The 17,116-nt window shown below is 55.5% G+C and overlaps 1 protein-coding gene across 7 annotated transcripts in view; it reads left to right on the top strand.

The window, feature by feature from the left end:
• SH3PXD2A (SH3 and PX domains 2A) overlaps positions 1 to 17,116 on the top strand; it is a 235,174-nt gene that overhangs the window by 164,287 nt on the left and 53,771 nt on the right. For 5 of the 7 annotated variants that reach the window (XM_038578699.1, XM_038578695.1, XM_038578700.1 and 2 more), the window contains 2 exons: positions 8,149 to 8,193; positions 14,402 to 14,533. In XM_038578699.1, the coding sequence (XP_038434627.1) occupies positions 8,149 to 8,193; positions 14,402 to 14,533 (177 nt within the window). The remainder of the gene's footprint in view (positions 1 to 8,148; positions 8,194 to 14,401; positions 14,534 to 17,116) is intronic. The other 2 variants (XM_038578696.1, XM_038578702.1) reach the window with 1 other exon arrangement.

Below are 17,116 nucleotides of genomic sequence, written 5' to 3'. Positions count from 1 at the left end.
ATGTGCCAGATACTTGCTAGGGCTACAGCACTAGCTAGACATTCTGGAACCAGCTGACACAGTCAGTGAATGATATAGAGATCCTGCCCAGGGCAAGATGAGGGAGGTTGGTAGACCTTGGAAAGTGGGTCGTCCTCAATGTCAGTTTGGGAGTGAACTCTGCCCCTAGCCCCTGCCCCCTTGTCCTGACCTGAGTCCCATTCTAGTTGATAGCACTCTCCAGCTGTCATTATGAGTCCTGCCCCAAAGGAAGGTCTCATTACAGATGTGAGGCTTTCAGGACTCTGCCCTGCTACATCACCCCCCACAGACTTTCACCTGAGGTGCAGCCTGCTGTGTCTGGCCTCTGCCTGCCCTCCAGTTGGGTCTGGGCAGCCCTGGGAAATGAGGGTGTACTTGAGGTGCTGGGCAGATGGATGAGGGAGCCACGCTGCCTCCCTCCCAAGCCCACCTGACTCTTGACACAGACAGGAACGCCTGGGTAAATATTTGCGCCCCCATGCCCCAAGCTTGGAGACATATGCTAGAGGGTCAGTTCATCATAGCCAGGGGCGCCCTGCTGTGCACATGGTAGATGCTCATTAAATAATAGGAAGCGAAAATATATAAAAAGTAATAATAACAGGCAGTTGGTTCATTGATAATCTGATTGCAAGAGTCCAGCCTGGAAAAAACAAGACATTGGACTTTTTGTGACCCCGGGATGGGAATGTTGGTTCTGGGTCCATTGCTCTTGACCTCTATCACTCACTCATGACTCTTGTGGAGACTGAGCCAGGGAGACAGACGGACCAAGGGGCTGGGGGCCAAGGGGCTGGGGATCTAGGGATCCTGCAGCTGCTCACCTCATCCCGCTTCCCTGGCCCCTGTTTCTTCTGCTGCCTCATCCTAACAGTTACTGGCTCTGGCTGGGGGAGCTGGTGGGTGGGGGAATTGGGAGGGGGGATAGCCCAGTTAGTGGGAGAGGACCACCAAGGCAGACCACCCCAGGGAGTAGGGAGATGGCTGGGATCCTGGAACTGGGAACAGTGTTAAGTTTGTCTCTTTTCTGCACACCACCGCCCCAGCATGGGGAGAGGTGAGAATCTGAGAACTGAGGGGGAGACCCAACCCACGGGGCTGCTTGGGGTCAGGCAGCAGCTGCTGAGAATGGGGCTCAGAACCCCACTGGCCTCCCCGCCCGGCACCCATCTGTCCTCTGCCCACCCACGGCTCCTCTGGCTAACCTCAGCACCTGTCATTAACCAAGAGGCTTGGGGTATTTTCAACAGGGTGGAGGGAGGATGGCAGACCTGCCCCCCACCCTCTGGCAGGGTAGCCCCTCTCTGGGCAGCTGCAGAGCTCCTGGGAACCCCTCTGCCCACACCCATTGGGGCTGGGCTCTCTCTTTGGGGCCCCAGCCATGGCCTAGGTTGCCGCCCTCGGACCTAGTCCCTCAGGGGTTATGGAATGGCTCCAACCCCCACCCCACCCCATTCCCCACCTGAGCAGGGAAACTGACTGTGCAGCTCAGTGGCCTGAGGGTCAGAAGTACATTCCTTCCCTGGGTTGGGCTGCCCCCACGCAGACTCTGGATTCCAGGAAAGGCAACTCCTGGGGAAGGAGGCAGACCCCTTCTTATTGAGAGCAAAATGAGTAAGAATATGGCTGCACGTCCAAAGGGAAGCCTGACAGAAATAATGAGCCTCCTTTGGCCAATGGTGGGGGACAATCTGGAGAAGGAAGTCCCCTATTGTAGGCCCCTTTATTCCCAGTTCCCAGCCGGCTAGCCTGCCTGGGCTCAGGTCTAGCTCAAGTCTTACTATTGGGCCTTAGGGAGAGGTTCACTTTTTACATCTGTAAAATACAGATTGTTGTGAGGATTAAATTAGTGTTCAGAAAATGTTTAGCACAGGGCCTTACATGAGTGTTAGAAAGTGGGAACTGGGCAGCCCGGGTGGCTCAGCGGTTTAGTGCCGCCTTGGGTCCAGGGCCTGATCCTGGAGACCCGGGATCGAGTCCCATGTCAGGCTCCCTGCACGGAGCCTGCTTCTCCCTCTGCCTGTGTCTGTGCCTTCTCTCTCTCTCTCTCTCTCTCTCTCTGTGTGTGTCTCATGAATAAATAAATAAAATCTTAAAAAAAAAAAGTGGGAACTGGTATAATTTTTCTAGCCCCAGCCCTGCCACTTGCTTGCTGTGTGATCTTAGGCAAATTCCTTGCCCTCTCTGGTCCTGAGTCCCCACATGCTCCTTCTAGCTTTTTGGATACCACCAAGAAGCCAGAAATGTTGGTAGGGATAGGACCTGGAGACAATGGCTGGTCTTCCTATTTAAGATTTGCTTTCTATCTTCCAGATGATACCTATCAGAAATCCAGCTCTACTAAATTTATTCTCGAGTACTTCTATTTATTTAGTTCAAAGTTCTGTGGCCCTGAAACCTCAGACCCTCGGCAGAAACGGCTACATAATTATGGAGCCTCTTGTTCATATATGATTAAAGATTTCAAATGAGGGACAGAAGAGCATTAAACCGAGCAGAGGGCCCTTCTAAGTGTGGGGCCCTATAGGATAGCCTGGATCCCATGTGCCTGAAGCTAGCCTAGCTTTGGAGGCTGTGAGAGTAGGAGGCAGGGCCAGGGGTCTGAGCTGCCACATTGACTGCTCCAGTCCAGGGGCATGATTTTGTTTTCATGCCCTAAGTGTTTATGATGAGCTGGAGGCTGCTGCTCACTCTGGATCAAGTGCATGGAGTTGATCACGTGAGTAGGAGCTCTCATGCCTTACCATCGTACACTTCCAAACTTGCACCCATGTGGCTTGGGGTTGGAATTCATGTTTGAATTATTGCTTGTTTTCTTTCTTAGCCATCTTAATTCACGCCTGCTTTTTTCCTGATGGCGTTCATATCACTTTGACCCTCATGCCCCTGTTTCTGATGCTCGAAGCACAGTGACCTATTTCAGGCTCCCTAAAATGAATGTATCATGTAGGCCAAACTACTACTTCTTTGTAAAGGAACTATTCTTTGCAAAGGACTGTTAGCCCTGGAAGGTTGCTATAAAGATCTGAGCTCCTTGCTGCCTGTGACCAGACAGTGCCTCCAAAAAGGAGTGCTCCACTCCTGCAAAGTAGCACCTCTTGATACACCTGGTAAGTGACAGAGCTAGCTGCTTTCAGGCCCTAGTGAGTTGATGGCTTGAAAGCAGTGGCTGAGTTTCCCCATGGCTTAGTCAAAAAAGAAAAGAAACATGGAGCCCATAGGAAACCCAAGAAATCCAGCCCTGTGAAAAGTTTAGTTGTATAAAAGGAGAAGAAAGATTAGGCTCCAGCAGATCTGTAGAACCCAGTTCAAGGAAGAGGGAAAAAGGATAGAATTCCCAAGGAGGGAGAGGTCTTGAGGGCTCGAGTGCACCAAGATAGTGAAGAATGGAAGGACATGGAGAAGACGGGGGTGTTCATTCCATTTGGGGCCCCTGGCAGGGTCTCTGCATCTCTCCACCCAGGGGTCCCCAGGCAAGGTCTGTGGAAGCCGATGAGGTGAGTGACCCTGTGCCCTGGTCCCCTGAGCCCTTGCTTGGCTTTCACTCTCTGAGGAGTTTGTACTGCTGGCTGCTCTCCTGTCTCTCCCACCTGGGCTCAGAGCCCACTCTGGATTTATTAGTTTGAATGGGTGGGACTTGCTTTACACCAGAGCAGGATTCCTGGAAACATGGTTTGAGACTAGATTTTGGCAAATCCATCCCACTTCTCACTGCTCTGGAGTAGCCCAAGGTTAAAAGAATCCATATTAGGAACCAGTCCCTTTCCTAACTTCGCTCTATCCAGGTGTGTTCTCATGTAGTACTTGGGTGTATGTTGTCTGGAGGGGGAGGGGGTTCCTTCAAGTCAGGGGCACCTATGCAATTGTTATTTGATTTCTCATAATCACCTGTACCTGACAAGAAGCAGGTTCAGCATCTAAGAAGTATCCTCGGGTCACCATATTTGGCCAGGACCTGCAGGCACCTGGTTTTCTAGGACCTGGCTTCTAGCTGATCTTGCAAGACGGAGCACTGGCTGTGGCGGGGATGGGAGTGCTATGGGAGGGCCAAGGGAGGGAGCTTGTCTCCACGCCTCCTGCCTTCCGAGCACACACTCCTTCAGTCCCCAGCTTGTCCCTGTCACCCACTCCCTCTCTCTGTCACAAGGGCCTCATTCCTCCCCTTCCCAAACCTCTCACAGGCCATTGCACTCTCAAAACAACCCTGCAAAAAAGACGAGGTAAGTATTTTTATCCCCATTTTACAGAAGGAGCAGAGGCCCAGGGATAGGGCTAAGTACCCTAGGCTCAGGGAGCTGAGTGGCAGGGTAAACACCAGAACCAAGATTTAAAAAGAATTATTGCCTCAGTTCTCTGCCTTCTATGATTCTTGAATTAATTGCTTTTTTCCCCTGAGTTTCCATATATTGAGCATGTGTTTAAGTGGTTTTCCTTGGAAAGGAAAGTGGTCAGTGTCTCTAGAAAGATTCGTTTCAGCTGTAGAGCATTTGCACAATGGAGACTAGCAGGTTTCTGCTGGAAGAATCTAGTACATCACACAAGGACCTTGGCTATTGTTAGGTCCAAATGCTTGATTTTTACAGATGGGAGCATTGAGGCTCAGAGAAGTCAAGCCGCTTGCCCAAGGTCACAGAGCTGGCTTTCAGCAAAGCCAGTTATGCAGATTCCCAGCCTGGAGCCCCTCAGTTTCCACTGCCTCTGACCTTGCTCCATAAGACCCTTGGTTCTGTCACCAGGGGAGGTGGGGAAGAGACAGCATGAGAGCAGGAAACGGTTGGTTTGTGTGGGTCACAGCTGCTCACTTGGCTATGCCTGCCCCTCGCTCCCTCATCCCATCCCTCTGTCTCTGCTTTCCCAGCCCAGAGCCAGCAGCCTTGTCTGCCTCCTGGCTGGAGGGCCAGGGTTTGTGAGCCAGGGTCTCTCCTCTGTTCATTGTAAGGAGGCTGGGGGTGGGATGGGGGGTGTCCTTCCCACCCTGGGAGAGGGCTTGCTCGGGTGGGCTGAAGACAAGGCACTGCAAAGCGGGAAAGATTTGGGGTGGGAGCAGCGGAACTGGATTAATTCTGCAGATCCAGGGAACTGGAAAATAAATCATGTTTTTAAAAAGACAGGCTCGTTTCTGGTCCACTTCCCATTTTCCTTTGGATAGTGAAGGAAAGGCCTGCTTCTGGGGGGTGACGGGGGTGGGCATGAGCTTGGGTTGTTCCACACTTAGCAGTGGGGCTCAGTTTCCAGAGGCTGAGAGATTTTTTTCCTGTCCTGCTCCCCACTGCCTGCCCAAATGCCCAAACCCCAGGGGCTGGAAGAGCATCAGACCCTTCAGGATGATTATTGAAAAGATCATCCAGGCAGCATAGACCTTATGAGCATTTAGTCGAGGTGGGCCAAGGGCCCTCACTTTTCTCTCCTAGGATTTGGGGGTACCTCCGATGATGAAGACAGCAGCTCCCCCTCTCTGACAGCCCTCATCTTCTAGCATGGGTGTTGGCAAACCACTGCTCATGGGCCAAGCCCAGCCCATCGTGTAGTTTTATAAAGTTTTATTGGCACTCAGCCCAGTCACTATTCTACAGATTATCAGGGGTTGCTTTGGTACCACAACAGCAAAGGTGAGTAGTCTTGACAGAGACCACATGGCCCCCAAAGCCTGAAATGAAACATCGACTCGGGCCCTTTATAGGAAAAGTTTGTTAACCCCTGTTCTAGCATAACAAGTCTTCCTGGGTTCTCCAGGCCTGAGCCAAATAATTTCTCTTGGCTCACTGAAAGAGGTTAGCATTTCCCACAAGTTTTCCTTGTGAAGAACCCAAAAGAAACCAAAGTAGAAGGTGCACAAAGTAACAAAGCCAGCAGAGATGGTTAGAGATGTAGACCCTCTTAGCTGGGTCGGCACAGGGCTGAAGGGGGCCAGAAGACGGGGGGGTGGGCCTGGCACTGGGCCTGCCAAGGTGGTTAGAATGGCCTTGCGGGTGACAGCCCATCTGGCCACATTTGGGGTACAGCAGCAGGGATTTATGGTCCCAGCTTCAACCTTCAGAGGGCTTGCTATGTCTACCTTGTCTCAGTCCTATCAGGACATGAAAAGTGGGCCAGTATAGCTCTTTTTGCCCAAGGAGGCTTCTGGCTGCAAGTCCTGATGAGAGGCTCTGGCTACAGAATTTGTGTTTCTGGGTGCAGTCTCCCAGAGTCCCTCAACCCCCGATCCCAACTGACCTAGTGTTTGGGGGTGTCTACAAGAAGGCATCCCTGACCGGGTGCCAGTGTTTTCTTGGCACATCCAGTATCATATCAAACACTGTCTGGTTCTCATCCTTGCTCCAGGAGTATGATTTTCCTGGTTCCCTAGGGTTAGTTTGAACCAAGCTCACAGGAGGTGTTGCCCATGGTGGCTAATAGTCATTGAGCACTGACTGTATACCAGGCACTATGCTGGGCACTTACTGCATATTACTTCATTAATCCTCATAGCTACCTAGAAAGTAAATGTATTGTCTCATCTCTATTTGTACAAGTGAGGGAACGGGTTCAGGGAGGTTAAGTCCCTCAAAGGGGAGAATCCACAGACTCTAGAGGCCTTGCTAAAACCGTCTGCCCAATCCCCTCTCTTCTGGTTTACGGTGAGAGCTAGAAGGGCCAGGCTTCCCAGTTCTGCATGGGGAAGCCAGGCTACAACTGGAAGGTGACTTGCCGAGCACAGGAGAATTAGGTGCTTTAGTGATGGGTGGTATCCACTGGTCGCCTAAAGTCTGTGGCCTCACATGAGATGGACACTGTACTAGCTGTGTGACCTTGGGCAAGTTACTTAACCTCTCTGGTTCATTTTCCTCACCTACGTGGAGGGAGTACCACATCATTGTAGGTTTATTCTGAAAAGCAAATGAGTTACTGTATGTAAGTGCTCAGCATGATGCCTGGTGTATATAGTAAATGCTACGTAAACTTCTGCAGCTGTTATGGTTACCTTTACTATTTGTTATGGGGTCAGGCAGCTTTCCTGGCCACCACTGGGTGCCTCTCAGACTTGCATCTCAACATTTCTTTCTTATGGTCCCCACTTCAGCCAACACTGTGCTCCTTTGGAGGCGATGAGAAATTCAGCAGAGAAAGTATCAGGCTGGTCCCAGACCTGGTTCCATATCTGGCTCTGCTACTCTGCTTGTGGGAATTTGGGCCAGTCTCCTCCCCTGTAAAGTGGGGCAAAAAATGCATGCCCACGTGAAGGGATTGTCATAGGCAGTAAATAAGTCGCTGTATACTATAGGTAGACTGTCAGTGCTTTTTACATGTTGACCCTCTGATATTCTAGAATTGTTTACACTGATTAAGCTGAGAGCTTTCTGCCTCATAACACTACTATATCACATCTCACAACATTCTTTTAGATTCTTTGACTTCCTCCTCTCTTGGCCAGAGGACAACTTCTAACCTCATTTCACAGATGAAGAAACTGAGGCCCAGATCAGACATGTCTGTCTGAGCCTGGGACAGAGCCCTCATCTCTGATGGTCACTAAAGGTCCCTATGCTTCCGGGTTGCAGTTGGGATGTTATGAGGCCTCCTGCCATTCTGCCGGGATTTGTCTTCCGCATTGGGTAGGGCTGGGGCCTGGGCTGGACAAGACATCAGAGCCCAGTGGTGTGGTGCCCCAAGACTGGAGACCGGCCTCCGGCTCTCTAACCCTGATGTTCGAGGTTCCAGGTCCACGCTGCTGAGCCCGTTGGCCTGGTGAGGATCCTGAGAGCCACCAGGCCCTGTGGGGCCAGCCACCCACCCACATGACCAGAGGGAAAGGTCCAGGCTGCTTTCTCCAGGCAGTGATAACCCGTGGGCCCCGTTCCAGGCAGGGATTGTGTAGGATCCTCCGCTCCAGAGGATTCCTGCATTTCGGCAGACACCTCATTATCCCCGTCCCAGCCGGCTGTGTCCCAGCCTCCGTAATCACTCGGGCCCACGCCCAGCAGCCAGCCCGGGGCCAGGAAATCACTCCCCGCCCCTCCCCCGCCTTCCGCCGCCGCCCGGAGCGGCGCCTGTAGCCACTCGCCTGGTGGACCTCCTGCCTGCCTAACGGTTCTCTCTCCTCCTCTGATTCTCCTCTCCCGCTGCTGCTTGCTCTCGGGGGCTCGGAAGTGTGGCTCTCCAGCTGGGCTGAGTCTCCCAAGAAGGACGCGACAGGTACGGCCCCGCGTGCATGTGTGTGAGCATGTGTGTCCCGGGCGTGCACGTGGGGGAGCCGGTGCCCACCGGCCGCTGTCCGCATGCTTCCCCGCGACGCACGGCCGCCCTGGGTTGGCACGCCGGCCGCCCCGGGGCCCCCTCTTCTCGCCCTTCCGTTCGCTGCCCTCCCTGCCCTCCTTTCACCCCTCTTAGGCCTCAGGTCCAACCTTGGAGCCTTCAGGGGGTGATGACCACAGAGCCCAGCGTGTAAACCAACACACTCTGGACTCGGGGGTGTGGCTTTGTCCCCGGCTCTGCCAAGTCCTGGCCGTGTGAACTTAACCTCTCTGAGCCGAGGCACTGCCACCTCCCAGGTGGCACTCAGGTGAGGGTGAGGCTGCTGTCTTCTCTTATGTCAGCTCAGCTGGCCGTCCCGTGGTGGGCCGGCCAAGGACGGTCAGCCTCACTTCAGGCAGTTGACCTGAGGCAGAGAGCTGAAGTCTCAGACCCTCCCCAGCCTGGTTTCCAGTGGTCCTCACCGGGGAGTTGCAGCCTGACGGGGAATCCTATGACTGACAGTTGCAGCACGCCCCAGAGCGTGGAGCTGCCTCTGCCTCAGTGGCCTTACCAGGCTTTGGGCTGCCTGGCCCCAGATGGGCCTTGGGGTCTCGGGCCTGTGCCTTGTGTCTAGACAGAGCTGGGCCAGGGGTCAGGGGCTTTCCTTTAGCCTCTGGTCTTACTGGACAGTGGCAGAGAAACCTAGACAGCAGATGGTGGCATGCAGGATTTCCAGAAGGGTCTTCTAGGAGCCCTCCATTTCTGAGAGTGCTACCTGACACAGACACCCACCACCACCGCCCATTCTGCCCAAACCCAAGAGCAGAGTTTCAGACTGGGGAGTTGGGGATGAGGTAGAGGGTCAGAGGTCAGGGGGTGGGCCAGCCCCAGCAGTCAGCCCAAGGCTCAGTCCCTCCCCACCACAGCTGTGGGCAGGGAACGGGAGATGGACTTTGGGGCAGGGGGCAGGAGGAGAAAAGCACCAGGCAAGAGGACCCCTTGCCTGTCCCATGCTCCTTGCAGTCATCCTTCTGGTGGTGTCTGTGACGAGGACCTGGGCCTGACTAATCACTGGGCTCCTGTCCCTTTTTCCCCTCTCCATGAGCCAGTGATCCAGAGCCCACTTGGCCCACAACAATACATTTTATTCACGAAACGTATAGCCTGGCCGCCCAGGGGCCTATAGAGAAGCCGGCAGGCCAAGTCCAGCCTGGGAGGAACCAGTTGTGAGGGGCTAGAGGGACCTTTGGTGGGATGCCAGGGTTTGGGGGGTCACTGAGAACATGGGGAGCCTGGAGCAGGGGCCACCACAGGGCTTGGCTTCTCAGGATGAGCCCAGCTGTTTGGAGTGAGAGGCTGAGGGGAAGCAGTGTGGGCTGGGGAAAACCAGCCAGACTAGGAGTTCAGGGCTGGAGTCTTGGGCAACCCGCCAGCATTCTGGGCCTTGGTTTCCCCATCTGGAATGTCAGAGAGTACATGAGACAGGAAACTCAGAGGTAAGGGGCTGACGTGGGGGATCCTTGTAGATCAGAGTCCTCAGGCTGCTTAGCCTGGCATCCTCCCCAGAGTGGGCCCAGGGGGCTCTGATCTGGCTCTCCAGCTGGCAAGTATCCACTGCCTGCCAGGAGGTGCGGTTTGAGAGAGGCGTGTTTCAGGGACACAGCCGCAGCCACCCTTTTCCTGGCGCCTGTGGCCCTTGCCTTGAGCTGCCTGCTGGTTCTGAGGCTGCAGGGGAACCTGAACCCCTTCTGCTCCTCCCCAAATCTCCCATTTCCTGTTTGCTTTATAAACACTGTCTACAGTTTACATAGGGCATTAACCCTATCACCTAGTTCCGGGCACAGAACAACCCATTGAGGGTAGGTACTGGTTGGTGTTGTACCTGTTGACAAATGAAAGCTCAGAGAGGTTAAGTGTCTGCCCTGGGGTCACAGAGCTAGTAAGGGCAAAGCGGGACTGGACCTCAGACCCTCCAACTTGAATTTTTTTCTTTCGCATCATGAATCTCAGGCAGCTGAGGCCAGTGCCATGTCCTATGGCACCAGCCCTGGGGCAGATACTCTCATCAGGAAGACTCCTGTCAAAAGCACATGGTAGATTGGGGCTAAGTGCCCCCACAAAATGAACACCATACCTGGAGTAAAATCAGACAGCTCCTGGAGGGTCAGAAATGGTTGGTAGAGTTGGGGTTGGTGGAAGAAGGGAAGGCATTCCAGGCAGGGGGGCAGCTAAGGCAAAGGCTTGGAAGTAAGAACCCACATAGAACAGTGTGGTGGGCACATATTCACTCTATGTGTTGAACACATATGTTGAATCCTGAATGCTGTCTGGAATGGGGGAGTTATGGGTCAGGGGACTCAGATTGTCAGAAAGAATTTAGCCTTTATTCTGTAGGCAACAGGGACCCATTGAAGGGATTGGAGCAGGGGACTGACTTGGCAAAAGCCTTGTTTAGAAGTTTAAGTTGGCAGCCAGCGTCAGGCAGGAGCCAGGGGTCCATCCAGGTGGTAGCTGGAGGAATGCAGGTGTGGGGAAGGGCTCCGGGAAGTCGCCAGAGTCCTAGCACATCCAGCCAGGGGCTCTGAGTAACAAGGGGCCCATCCCTGGACGAAACTGGTACAAGGTCCCCTCCCAACCTGGGAAGGGCTCTCCTCCCTAGAAGGGGTTCAGCCCTTCTCCCTGCCTCTGTCACACCCTTCCTATCTAAAGACTAGAGGCTCCATCCACTGCCCCTCCTCCTCTTTTGGGCTGACTCCTCCAGCCCCCAATTTTCCAGGCCTTGGCTGGGAGGGGATCCAGGGCTGCCTCTGTGGGATGACATCACCCACCGGCCCGCCTGCCGAGTGGTTTCTCATCTGGATACCTGCTCCCAGCGCACGCCGCACGCCTGCCCGGGCAGCCCTGGGCAGGCAACATCCTGAGAGGCAGATGCCAGAAGAGGGAGCTGGGAGCCTGCATGTGCTGGGGGAGGGGAGAGCAGCCAGGAGGGCACAGTGTCTGTGTGTCCATCTGGCCATCCCACAGCCTTTGGAGCCTCCTCCAAGCAGTGCCACCGCTGCCTTCTGTGCTTTGGAATCCCTGGAGAACATTCTCTTAACTTTTCTACCTGTGTCCCAAGAATGTCAGTCTTCAGAAAGCTTAAGCCAGTTTTCCAAGAGGCTGGGGGGGGGGGGGGGCAGGGGGGAGGCAAGGTGGTGGGAGCAGGATTTTTCTCCTCTTTGAATCTTGCCTCAGATTTCCTTGGATTAAAATAAACTGAGGTCTCTTCACTCCCCAGCACCCCTACTTGTCCTCTAGCAACTTCTGGCCACAAACTCACTGCTTCTTGGCCTTCTGTGCCTGTTTCCCCATCCCCCCTTTCCCCTTCCATAGTGGTCTACTTTTCCCGAGTGTCAGAGGTGAGGCCCTGCCTGGTTTATGTGTAGTGGCTCAAATCAAGCACTCTGTTCATCTGCCTGCCCATTTGTTCATTTCATCCATTCATTTTGCAAACACTTAGCGAATGTCGGCTCCCTCGTGGGCCCTGTGGTCTGCTCCACAGACGTAGCAGCAGTCAACAAGAAACTGGAACACTCCAGTCTTTATTAAACACCAACTGTGTGCTGAGTGTGTAAAGATAGGGTGAGGCAGGCTCCCTCTGGTACCCAGGGATCAGTGGCTCTCTGCAGGTGGCATGTGGCAGAGAAGTTCAGAATATGAGTGACCCCATCTGGTGGGTGTGGGTTCAAGCCTCAGCTGTGTGATCGATCTTAGGAAAAGTGTTTAGAACCTACCACACAGGGTTGCTGTGAGGATCCAGGGAGTCAACAAAATGATGCGGTCAGGTGCTTGGCACAGTGCTGACCCTGAGCGAGCACCTGAGGGTGTGCTGTTAATTGTTAGTATAATCCGGACTTTTGGGGTTTGGAAGCCCTCTAATCCACTGCAAACTCCTCTTTTCTGGTTGTATCCTGAGTTTTCCTCTCCCACAAACTGGGAAGGGAGCCCCTGCATCTCACAGGGCAGGGGTTGGGCCTTTTTGTGCTAGGTTCACTGCAGAGGTGCTCTTGGCCACAGAGGCCCTGCCTTCCGCCCAGGGCACAGTGGGAGGTAGTCTCTGTCAGCACTGTGCCCTGTACTGCTGCCTCTGCTGCTGCCGTCTGGCTAGCAGGGGCAGGCGCAAAAGCTGGCCCCATCGGAGTGCAGAGCGGGCTGGCCCTGCTGCCCAGCTGTTGGTTGCATTTTTGCCTGAAATCCGATCCTGGCTTTGGTGGAGCAGCCTGGGGCTATGCGTGTGCATATCCATGTGGCAGGGCTCAGCAGGGACAGGGTCCCCTCTGGGTGTCCAGAGGACTGTTCTAGGGCTGCAGGGCCCACGCCCCATGGAAGAAAACCATCAAGGGCAGTGGGTTTCTTTCCTTCTGTTGCTCCCTGCCCTGGGTAGGATGGGGCCTTCCTTAAGGAAAGATCCAAAAGTCTAAGCAGTGCTTCTCTGCCCCTGGGTGCACGTGAGAACCACGGGGGAGGAGGGAGTGTCTAAAAAATACCCAGGCCAATTAAACCTGGACCTCTGGGGGTGGGACCCAGGCATCAGTATTCCTTAAAAGCCTCCCAGGCAATTCTGTGGAGCCAAGTTGAAGATCATTGTGATAAAAGAATGGGTGGAAACTAAAATCAGAGATCCGGTTCTTTACTGAAGAGATGGGCTTGAAACCTGAAACACTGAGTGAATTTGGTTCTCTCCATAGTAGCTGTGTGAGCTAGGGCAGACCTCTTGCTCTCTCTGGGCCTCTGAGTTGTCTTTTGTGAAATGGGAAAGTAGAAAGGTTGTGGTGAGGATAAAATGGTACAGTGTACATGCTTGACACAGAACATTTGCCGAGTTGGGCTCGGGTGTGTAAGGAAGGTGGCTGTATGCTAAAGCACCAAGGGATAGGGAGCCTAGGGACCCTCAGCCATTTCTACAGCCATGCAGGTGGTGTGAATCCCCTAGCCTTCCAGGACATTGGCAGATGTGTAGGTGATAGACACATAAAGTGTGCTAGGAATTCCCTTTGGGCTGCCGGTGTTCTGGGAAGGCTTCCTGTAAGAGGTGACCATTAATAGGTCTCTGGTTTGTGGTTCCTTTCAGCTCCTAGCAGGGCCTGCCCTGTCTTAGGTGTGTTGTCCCCACCTCTGGGAGCCTCCAACCCATCTGCCCTCCTTCTGCAGAGTCCCAGCTTTTGACCTGTCGCCTGCCAGAGGGTGGCTGGAGACTTCTCAGAGCCTGACCACAAGGCCCAGCACTGTAAGGGAGAGGGAGACTGAGTCAGTCTCCGTGTGGTCAGAGGGCAGCAGCCCGGCCGGAGGAAAGCCGGCCTAAGGCCGGTCTGTTTGCATCAGGCCGTCGGGCTCAGTGGCAGCGCCTTGGTGAGCTGAACTTGAGGAAAAGTTGGCGGGGGGCGGGCTGGGCTCGCCTGGCTGCTGGCTGCTGGCGCTGGGACTTTCTTCTTGGGTTTCAAGTAAACAGTCTCAGCCCTCCTCCCCCTCCCCTGCCTCCACCCCTGGCTCCTCATTCGATGGGTCTCATGTGTTTCTATTTAAGGGTTGCGAGTAAACCCCAGTGATTGGCGGCCTCAAACCCTCTTGACTTCTCGCCTGGGCCCGGGCTGTGGAGACTTCTCTCCTGCTCTCTCCCTCCCGCCCGAGGGGAGGACCACTGCCTCGCTCCCGGTCCGGGGCTGGGGGAGAGGCAGCAGCCCTCGGCCTCGCTTCGCCCCCCCTCGCTCTCCCTCTCTCCCTCCCCCGCTCGGCCTCGCTCTCATGGGCGGCCCTCCCGTCCCGCCCCTGCCGGCCCAGGGGTCTGGGGAGACCACGTCCGCACCAGGCCTCTCCTCGCGCTCGCTGGCGCCGGGCTGTGACTGACTCCCCTCCGCCGCGGCCTCCCGTCCCGGCTGGCCCCCTCCCTCCGGCCCGGCTCCCCATGTCCCCCGGTCCCCGCGGCGCAGCGGGCCGGTGTGGGGCCCTGCTATATGGCCTGTCCTTGGGGCCCGGCGAGCTGCGAGCCCTGGCTGCGGGCAGCCCCTCGGAGCGGCAGCGGCAGCGGCGCTGGCGACGGAGCAGCCTCCCCCGAGGCCGATGGACAGGGGGCGCCCCGGCCGCGGGGCCATGGCCGGCCGCTGGCTCACCGCGTGCTTTCTGCCCTCGCCAGGTGCCGACACCAACGCCGAGCCCATGATCCTGGAACAGTACGTGGTGGTGTCCAACTATAAGAAGCAGGAGAACTCGGAGCTGAGCCTCCAGGCCGGGGAGGTGGTGGATGTCATCGAGAAGAACGAGAGTGGTGAGTGTCCAGATGGCCCGGCCTGGCTCCCGGGACGGGCAGGCGGGTGGACGGATGGGTGGACGGCCGGACAGACAGGCGCTGGCTGGTTTTGTTCCTGCCTCCTCCCCCACCTCTGCAGCTGTACGTTATTTCCATCTGGTGGGGAGAGGGCTGAGGAGGCCGAAGTTTCCCTGTTGGTTTGGGCTGCAGGCCAGCACTTTGCCTGGTGGTGGAAGAATGTCTCCCCAGCTCGGGGCAGCGAACCTGCTGTGTGCACTCGTGTGCGTGCGACGCCAGGGCGGGGGAAGCCGGTACCTCGGCCCCGCCCCTGTGCAGGGTCCCCGGGCCCAGGGAGGCCACAGGGGAGGCAGCTCCCGGCTCCGGGGCACCGCAGGGCAGCTTCGCGGGTTGGCACCGTCTTCCAAGCCGGGGTCCGGGCAGGGGCGAGAGCAGCCCACGAGCTGGTGGGGAAGTCTGGCCGTGACGTCACCACGGGGGCCAGGATTCTTGGGCCCTGGCGGGTTGTCTGAGGAAAGGCTAGGCCTGTGGGGTTTGGCTTGTGTCTGGGTGGTGAGCTGACTGCCCCCTGCAGAGCTGAAGAGGGCCGGACCGGGGGAAAGGGGGCCGGGGAGGGCCCTACAGCAGCTGCCCTGTCATCAGTAGTAGCTGAGGCTTTGTCTCGTCTGGGGCCCTATCCACCGCTCTCGAGGGGCTCCTGGTTCCATGGTCCTCGTAGGGGAACACAGTGCGGCAGGCATCTCTGCAGGTGGAGAGAGGAGGGCATGAGTCAGTGGGTCTGAGCTGCAGGGCCTGCCACCAGCAGCTTGCCCATGTCCTGCTGGGGCTTGAATTTGTTCCTGGCGGGTTTTGTTTTGGTTTCAGTTAGAGGCAGGGGAAGGCCTCGTGGAACAGGATCCTCTTTGGGCAGTGTTTGGACACTCCCAGAAGGGAGGGGCCTGTTGTCCTTTTCCTGTCCTACTCTGTTCCCTTCCCTTCCAATACTTTGAGCCCTGAAAGGAGGGCAGGCCAAAGGACTGTACCCATTCTATAGATGGAGTAACCGAGGCATAGACAGACTGAGGGGAAATGAGTCAGCTGAGGATGAAAGCAGAACAGGGACATTCCTGGCCCCCTGATCCCTATTCCTATGCAGCAAGTAGCTGTAGAGACACTGAGGAGTGGGGAGGTGAGCTCAGGCTCCTGCTGCAGGAGGCTCAGGAACCGTGTTCCCTGAGAACGGAGCAGTGATGCCGGCCTTGGTATGACTCCTGGCCCTTCTGGGTGTGGGATCTTCACAGACCTTTCAGAGAAGTCAGGCTTTGTCCTTGTGCCTGGAGTCATTGGCAAGGTAGTTGGCTGAGGCAGTCCCTACCCACAGAGCCACACCCCTAGCCTAAGGCCTGAGCCCTTCACCTCCAGCACCCACACTGGTCTCCTACCTGCACACCTTTGCCTTCAGCCTTTGTCATAGTATCAGCCCTACCTACCCATCCCTGCCTCATATCCCTCCTACCCTCTACCCATGCCCCTGGAAAGCTGGCATTGTCACAGGGGCCTGGCCCTGGAAAACCTGAGCACCTTCAGACCCAAAGGAAGGGATCTCTGATGGTGGAATTGGAGGCACCAGCTGAGAGAGATGTTTTGGAGCTTGCTCCAAGGGGAGAAATGTGCCCACTTCTCTGTATAAGGTCAGGGCTCCTCAGAAGTACAGTTCTGGCTTAGGGACCCTCCTGCCACCTCACCTGCCTTGTATCACCAGCACAGCAATACAACCCCACAGGGATGAGCCCCTGTTTCTGGATATCAGCCACTGGCCAGGATGGAGAAGACCCCACGCAAAAGGAAGTCAACATACTCTGAGACTCTGATTCTCAGAGACATCCTCCCTCTACCTTTCCATTCCATACCCAGTTTCTGAGAATACTTCAAAGTCCTGCCTAGCATGGAGGGCGGGAGGGAGGGAATTGGGGGGTGGGGTGGAGCTTGACACAATCAAGGCCTGGAAAAAATGTAGAGACACCTCCTCTCCTGAGGAGTCCCTGATGGCTGTGTGAGGGGGCTCCAGCAGCCTGACTCCCCAGTCTGACACACAGATCCTCTGAGGGAGATACTGGCCCTGGAAGCTGGATTTGGCCCACCACCTATTGGCTCTGTGGCTTCAAGTCCTTTAATCCCTCTGGACCTCAGTTAACCTTTCTGTAAAATGGAGATAATTTGGTGGCTTCTTGGAAGGAGTTGCTGGAGTAATGACCTCCCTGAGCCCTATCCCAGATCTGAACTCCATGGCTGGGAGACTCTTTAGGGCCCTAGGTGTCAGATAGAGCCTCCCTGAACACGGCCTTTCTACTTCTAGGACTTTTCTATCTTTACTTTTGGTGGAGATAGCTGCTCAGCAGCAGATGTTTGCACAGGGACCTTGGAGTGCTGTGTCCACCATGCAGACCCACACTACCCGTTGTGGTCAGAAACCAGGGGACCTGGAGTGTACCAGTTTAACCAGAGGAACTAAGTGGGTGGAGGGGAGAAAGCAGGAGGACCAAACTGCAGATCCTTGGGACAGTGGTTTCCCAGTTCAAGGAAGTTGGACTCCTGAGGTGGGGG

Source organism: Canis lupus, chromosome 28, assembly GCF_011100685.1.
Source record: "Canis lupus familiaris isolate Mischka breed German Shepherd chromosome 28, alternate assembly UU_Cfam_GSD_1.0, whole genome shotgun sequence".
Lineage (NCBI taxonomy): Eukaryota > Metazoa > Chordata > Mammalia > Carnivora > Canidae > Canis > Canis lupus.
This window is presented reverse-complemented; position numbering and strand designations above follow the sequence as displayed.